Source organism: Mesocricetus auratus, unplaced genomic scaffold, assembly GCF_017639785.1.
Source record: "Mesocricetus auratus isolate SY011 unplaced genomic scaffold, BCM_Maur_2.0 Super-Scaffold_6730, whole genome shotgun sequence".
Taxonomy (NCBI): domain Eukaryota; kingdom Metazoa; phylum Chordata; class Mammalia; order Rodentia; family Cricetidae; genus Mesocricetus; species Mesocricetus auratus.
In genome coordinates, this window is record NW_024429184.1 from 15,605,314 (window position 1) to 15,612,925 (window position 7,612).

The following is a 7,612-nucleotide window of genomic DNA, read 5'->3' on the forward strand; positions in this document are numbered from 1 at the left end:
ACTAACTATGTAGATCAGGTGGCATCAAATCCACAGAAATCCACTTGCCTCTGCCTCCTGTGTGCTGGAATTAAAAAAAAAAACGTTTTCACTATGCTCAGCTTTTCTTTATTTCTTTTTTGAGATTAGGTTCGAATGTAGCCCAGGCTGGCCTCAAACTTGCTATGTAGTAGTTGTGAATGACCTTGAACTTCCAATCCTCCCATCTCCACAAAATGCTGGAGTAAAGGTATGCACCACCACACCTGAAAGTGGCAAGCCTATTGTTTACTTGTTGGCCTTTTTAAAATTTTATGTATATTGGTGTGTTGCTTGCATGTCTGTGTGTGTGTCTGTGTGCTGTGTGTATTGTCTGCAGCGCCCATTGAGTCCAGAAGGTGGGCATCAGATCCTAGGATCTGGAGTTAAGATCATTGCTAGCCACCATGCAGATGCTGGGACTTGAACTTGGGTCCTCTGCAAGAGCAACCAGTGCTCTTAACTGCTGAGCCATCTCTCCAACCCTTTTTGTTTTGTTTTGTTCTTTGAGACAGGCTGTCCTCCTGCAGCCCAGCCAGACCTGAGACTCATGTAACCCAGACTCATCTTAAACTGCTGGGATTATAGGCATGAACCACCATGTCCCATCAAGCTATATCTTTTGAATAAATCGACTGTAAGTAGTGTAGATTATTTTTCATAAAGCTTTTAGAAACACATCAATATTCCATTCTATTGCATTTCTGAGCAGTACAATTTGGATCAAAATACTTGATTTTTGAATGCCAGACATTATGCCTTCCTGAGAGGCCTGGGCGACAGAAGGAAACCCTGTGACAGGTGTGTGTGTGTGGGGGGGTCCTCAACACGTCAGTGAGCGCTGGGGAATGTCCATTCGAGGCATTCCACATGTGCTAATTCATTAAAACTCCCCGTTTACACGGTTAGGCAGGCTGTCTGACTGACTCTCTGTTACAGAAAAGGAAATTAAGACCGGGATACAAATGAACTGACGGAGAACGACCTAGTGAATGCTCGAACTGGAACTCAAACCACGCCTCCTGCTCACTATCACAACGACCACTCCACTTCCTATAGATAAGGGTTTCTCTCCTCTTCCTTGACGGACATCTCCTCTACACCCCCCAACACACACACCCCAGATTCAAACCTCACAACCCTGGGAAGGGCTCTCAGTAAAACTTTCCTACTAGAAGCAGCTGTAAATAATCCTCAGTTTCCCCACAAATAAGACACAAAACCACCCTCAGTACACAAATACCACCGACTGTCCTCCATGCTTGCCCCCAGCTTTGTCCATATGCCGCCTTCCTCCCCAGCCCACAGGGCTGCTCTCCCAGTCCCGGGATGGGCCCTTTCTTACCTCAGATCGCCGAGAGGTAACTACAGCAAGGGTTCGAATATCCCCTAGCCCAGGGCCTGGGAGGAACTTCAATCCCACTGCCACCCCCGAGGGTTCTTATTCCTGCCTCAGTTCCAAGACCCGCAGTGCTGGAGTAACTCTTAAAAAAAATCTACCCATCGGGGACCAGTACCTGAGCGATGCTGCCTTCCCAGCAACCAGAGATGCCAGCCAGTTTCTGCTGGTTAGCTCCAGAGACCATTAACCCTGAGCTTCTGCCCACTGCCTCCCTAGCCTGGAAGCCCCGCTTTCCTACCAGCATGGACAACACTGAAAGAAACCCAAAGGCCACATTTCCTCTCTTGCTCTCTGCCATTAAATTGTGAATAATAATGCATTTACTTATTCTCCCACTTAAAAAGTTGTTTAAATTCTTTGAAGAATCTTGCAAGGTAGCTTGGCTAGACAGCAGGCAGGACAGTCCAGTGCCTCAGGTGGGGAGGCGAGGGTCTTCCATTCACCTATCTTTTGGTCCAGCAAATAAGCATTAGGATTGATGGTGTAGTCCTTTGTCTGGACATCGCTGGCCGTGGTGACACCCCCACATACAAATACCTTGTTGTCTCCAATGGAGCAGATAGCATGGGACACATCCAAGGGACAACTGTTGGGCAGCAGAGGCACTGAGGTTGCTGATTTGTTGGCCTTGATCTTCTGTAAGTTGATCTCCACGCTCTGCCGGTGGCTGTGCACGCGGAGGATGTTGTCCTGATGGAAAGAGAGCAGGGGCCGGTGGTTGAATTCAATGGGGAAAGTGATACACTGGACCACTTCCCCTGTGTTGGTGTCAAAGCAGTCCACTACGCCGACCCGGGAGATGTAGCCCTTCACCAGGCATCGCCCAGTGACAATGTACAGGTTCCGGTCACCCTTGGTGATTACGGCTGTGCCGTCCATAGGGATGCTCATCTTCCCCGCCAGGCACCAGGCTTCCTTCCGTTCGTCGTAGCGATAGATGTTGGAGACGTAGCGGCGTGGGGCAATGCTCCCACCCACCGAGTACACTGTTCCCCCACAGGTTACCATGGTGTGGAAGACAAGCCCGATGGGTAGGTCAGGTAGCTTGGTCCAGGAGTTGTCATCCATGTCATACCGCCATGCCGTCTTCAGTCCTGAAATTTGCTCAGTGGTGCCACCGGATATGTAGATGTACCGGCCAGCAGCAGTTGCGCTCAGTGCTGCCGCTCGGTAGGGCATCTCTGAGAGCTTCAGCCACAGGTTCTCCTGGATGATATAAGCAAACACTCCGTCGTTGAACTTGCCATGGGCCTTCTGGCCGCCGAGGATGACCACTGAGTCGAGCAGGGCCCCTTTCCGCTGGTAGCTCAGCAGGCTGCATGGCCGTTCCTGCTTGCGGTCCATTAGGACACTCTCGATCAAGGTCGCGTGGGCGGAGTTGTTCTCCAAACCTGTCAGCTTGTTGCTGGCAAACACGAGCGTCTTGTTGGAGACAGCATTGAGATTGATGTAGTTGAAGAACTTCTTGAAGTATTTCTCCCGTTCCTCCTTCCGGAAGTACACCCAGTTGATGAGTGCACTGAGAGCCTGGTCCTCGTTGAGCACGTGGAGGTTTTCATCGCGCAGCAGGCGGCCGAAGATGACCGGTGGGCAGCGCATGAAGTGCATGGAGCCCTCGGGACTGGCCCAGAAGTGGAAGTTGTCACGAATGCCAGAGTAGGCCAAGTCTGATACTTCTTTGAGCTCAAACAGCTCAGCCAAGAAGAGGTAGCGCAAGCAGTTGGCCCGGCGAATGGACTTAATAAGGAAGTCATTGCAGTGAATCCGGAGGCGTGGGGTGTTGAAATACTGAGCGCCCCGAAGCAACTCCTCCACGTTCTGCTCTGAGATCACCACTTTGCCGCTGTAGAAGTAGTCCAGGAGCTGGTCCACCGTGCTTGGGCTCAGGTAGTTGGGGTCAATGGTGATGAAGAGCTCGTCGGTGGTCTTCATGTCGTTGCTGGAGATGAGACTCTTGACCAGCGGCGAGACAGCAGCCAGCACGTTGCGGTGTGCGAAGAAGACGTGGTGGTCCACAGTCAGGGCCATGTCCCAGTACTCTTTGCGCTTTCTCTGTTTGTTCAGGTTTTGCAGTACGAAGCTGTTGTAGTTTTTCTCTGTGAATTCCAGTTTCATGGTGCTTCTCGTTGGCTGAGAGAGAGATCAGCAGCGGGTACTGGAGGACAGACTTTTTCAGGCCTTTGGGATTTGGACGGATGGTTGATGGCAGAGCAGCTGACCAGAGAGGAGTGGGGGTGGGAGAGGGGGTGATGTCATAGAATGTATGAGGTCATCACAATGCAGCCCCCTCCCCCCCCCCGGCCCTTGTCAGAGGCATGGGGCCGTTCTCTCCTCAGATGGCGCGAGCCTGGGAGGCCGTGAGGACCTGGTTCAAGCCAGAGAAGCCTAGAGGAAGCTCGGGGAGCGGACCACAGCGTCCACCTGGGGCTTTCAAGCTGCGATGCAAGGCCTCACCAGGAATGTCAGTGCTGGTTTGGGTGGGGCAGAAGGCAGCTGTGCATAGTGGAGATAATGGGAGGGGAGGAGACCACGTTACCACTATCTGGAAGCCTCCGGTCTCACCCGCCAGTCCCTATAAGAAAGGATGTCAGGGAGTCCTAGAGATAGTTGGAGGCAGAGAGGGCTATGTGTAGGGCACCCCCCCTCTTCCAGGAAGCCGGGGTCACCCAGTTTCCATGTTCTGATTCTTAAGCCCAAAGGCCCTTTCTCTGCTAAGGTCCCTGGGCATCTGTAGTCAGGACACCATTTTTATTCAGAATGAAGGGGGGGGGGCTCCCTGGCGCAGTAACGAAGAGGACCAGCCGGCAGCAGGAAGATGGGAGGGCTTGGAACTGTCCTGCTCCAGATTTCCAAGTATCTAGAAAAATGCTGGGATAGTGTCTGGCCGGTTCTCTCCATCCAAGTTTGCTCGGGCCCCAGGATCCTTTTCTGTGAGATGGGAATACATAACTGGACAGCAGCAGGCACTGTGCTTAGCTTATAGCAAACTTTCAAATAAATGCCAGCTGCTGTCTCTTAGTCATTATTACCGCCAATGGGCGCTGGGTGGGAGGCTGTGGGCATCTCCGAAGCTCTCGGCGGGTTGCAGGAGCCCGCTGCGGCCGCACGGTGGGGCTGCAGAGTCACCTCCCGCCTGGGAGCACGCCGCTTGCGCGCTCCGCAGCCCCAACGGCGAGAGGAAACCCGCCGCTGGGGGCCCCTTTCCGCCTGCTACGTCGCGCCAGGGACTCGGTGGTGTGGGAGGGACTCGGAAGCGCACACTTCTGAACCGGGGTCAAAGTCTCTTTTTTCAGATGTGGAGCCGAGCCCAGAGGGGGTGCATGACCGCTAAAGAAGAGTCTTGCCATTTGGGCCCTGTACTACTTACTGGCTCAGACCGGGATCTCCACTCTGGGCTCTAAGCCCCACCCCCGAGCGCCCCCCTCCCCCTCCCGGGGAGCTGTCGGCCTCATCTCCCCAGTCCTTCTCTCTCTGGCTTTCTCATTCATCTTTTCATTCAAAACCGAGCCTTTTCTATTTGGGAGTCTTGGCAATTTGGAGCTTTTACTCTTTTTTTTTTTTTTAACAATTACTTTTAAATACTGAAGTTACTCGTCTTGATGTTTGTTTTCCAGGAGAGATAAGCTCTTTAAATGTGATAGCAGAGAAAGGCTCAGAAACCTGTCTCCCCACTTGGAAGAACACTTGGGTTCCAGCCCCATGCCTATGTGGCTCTGCTCAGTCCCCACAGTCCGGTCTCTCCCTCTGGGAGCATTTGTTTGTTTGTTTGTTTGTTTGTTTAACTGCATGCTTGTCCAGTTCCAGTCACCTGAGAAGCAGTGACCACCGGCTGGAGGAAGCAGCAGGATGCTGATAAGGACGCTTGACTCCCAGCAGCCTCCTGGCTGCCAGACCCCACTTGCTGGGACATTTATCAGAAGCAGGAGGTCATCAGACTCCTGAGCACCAGGACAGGAAGGAGCACACTCAGCGTGTGCCTCCAGCCAGAGATCATGGTGGTCTGGGAGGACCTGACAGACCTGACATGGAAGAGGCTTGCTCAACTGAAGTTCAAGTTGTGCTCTGATTTTAACCGCAGAGCTTGTGGTCCTCAACAAACTCGAGACAGAAAACTCAGGATCCCATTACTTGGCAAGGAGAGGCAGGAGGATCTTTGAGTTTAAGGTCAGCCTGGGCAACATAGAGACCTTAAAACAGAGCGGGGAGTGGTGGTCTACAGGTGTCTCATCCCTCAGGAAGCTGAGGACGGAGGATTGTAAGTTCAGGCCAGCCTGGGCAACGGAATAGACCCAAAGTCAAAAATGTAAAAAGGAAAGGAGTTCACTAAACTGGACTGGGGTAGCCCAGTGAATAGAAGGCTTGTCTACCAAGCACAAAGCCCTGGATTTGATCCCCACATAAACTAGGAATGGCGGTCCAGACCTGTAATTCAAGCCCTGAGAGACAGCAACAAGATTGGGAGTTCAAGGTCACCCTCCACTATATACCCAGCCTGGACGCCTTGAGATTAAAGAGAGAGAGAGAGAGAGAGAGAGAGAGAGAGAGAGAGAGAGAGAGAGAGAGAGAGAGAGAGAGAGAGAGAGAGAGAGAGAGAGAGAGAGGAAAAAGATGTATGTGTGTGTTGGGGGGTGCCGTTGAGGTGCTCTGCAGGTAAGATGCTTGCACAGCAGGTCTGACCACACATTCAATTCCTGGGGCCCTGCATGAAGGCAGAAGGACACAAGTAACTCCACAAAGTTGTTCTTACCGCCCCCAGCCCCCCCCCCACTTCACACACAGGGTTTTGCTCTGAGACAGTGTTGTGGTTGATCTGGACGAGAAAACACCGTCTGCAACTCAGAGAGGTATTGCCTTGATTAATGCTGATTTGGAGGGCCCGGCTCACTGAGTTGGTGCCATCCCTGAGCAGGTGGTCCTAGGCGGTATAAGAAAACAAACCAAGCAAGCCAGTCAACAGCATTCCTCCAGGAACTCTGCTTCAGTTCCTGCCTCCAGGTTCCCGCCCGGACTTCCCTTAGTGATGGGCTGTTACTGAAAGTGTAAGATGAAATAAACCCTTTCTTCCCCAAGCTGCTTTCAGTCATGGTGTTTTATCACAGCGACAAAAACCTCAAAACCCAAGGTCTCTTTATGAAGCCCTGGCTGTCCTGGAACTCTCTAGGTAGACCAAGCTGGCTGGGAACTCATCGAGAACTGCCTGTTTGTCTCTGCCTCTGCTGGGACTAAAAGTGTGCACGCACATGCCTGGTTAATAAAAATGTTCCTTTATAGTTAAAGAAGAATGAACTGGGGCAGAATTACCAGTCTGAGGCCAGCCCAGTCTACATAGCAAGGGTTAGGCCAGCCAGGGATACTCCATGAGACTGTCAAAAGAGAAAGAAGAAAATGGGTGTGTCTGTGTCCATCAGTTCCGCCAGCATCACCGCCTGGCAATTCTCCAGTCCTGGAAAGCAGCGTTTTCCTTAGTCCCAACTGTGGAAAGACTCTAGCATAGTGACTGGCTTCATGCCAGCTTCCACCACCTGGCCCTGTGTATATGTTGGTGTCCCTAGGCATCAACCAGGAACTCAATGGCTGTTTGCTTGGTGTGGCCGGATAAGGGCCCCTGCCAGACCCCTTTATTCCACTCGACCTTCCTGCCCTGCTCAGAGTTTTCCATATTTGGGGATTTCCTGGGGGAGGAAACCCTAATGTTCTAATCTTCATAGATTGATATCATCATATTACAAACCCTTAAGTTGGGGCAGTTTCAAAGATATACAGGATTATGAGTAGGAAGGTCGGGGTATCCTCAGTATCTACTCTTCTCAAATTTGTCTTGGAAGCACAGTGGGGTGGGGACGGGCTTGTCACTAGGCTGGAGCCTCAGGCATGTCAGCCACATTCCGCCTTCCTTTTTCTTTTTAAGACTAAGTTGACCAGGCTGGCCTTGAACTTCTAATCCTCCTGCTTCCGTTTTCAGGGTAGCCAGGATTGAGGCTTGTGCCTCCAGGCCAGGCTCATCTGTCTTTACCATTAATACCTGGACTACAAATAGCTTAGGTTTGCTGGGGCTCTATTTTAAGCTTATACCATCCTTATATTTTCAGTTCCACCAGTAAATTCTCTCCATGTGTCTAGGCTCAAATTCCTTGTCCCTGGCCTGTCTAGGGGCCGTCTGCCTTCAGATGGGGTGTCCATTCATCTGTGAGC

At 51.7% G+C, this 7,612-nt stretch overlaps 1 protein-coding gene across 1 annotated transcript; it reads right to left on the reverse strand.

The window, feature by feature from the left end:
• Positions 1-1,694: 1,694 nt before the first annotated feature.
• Positions 1,695-3,666, reverse strand: Ccin (calicin). Its single transcript, XM_005078773.4, has one exon. The coding sequence runs from the start codon at positions 3,533-3,535 to the stop codon at positions 1,769-1,771; it is 1,767 nt and encodes a 588-aa protein (XP_005078830.1). The 5' UTR covers positions 3,536-3,666; the 3' UTR covers positions 1,695-1,768.
• Positions 3,667-7,612: the final 3,946 nt, after the last annotated feature.

What these genes read in the sequence shown, in the direction of transcription:
- Ccin (XM_005078773.4), bottom strand. Translation starts at nt 3,535, where the DNA reads ATGAAACTGGAATTCACAGAGAAAAACTACAACAGCTTCGTACTGCAA.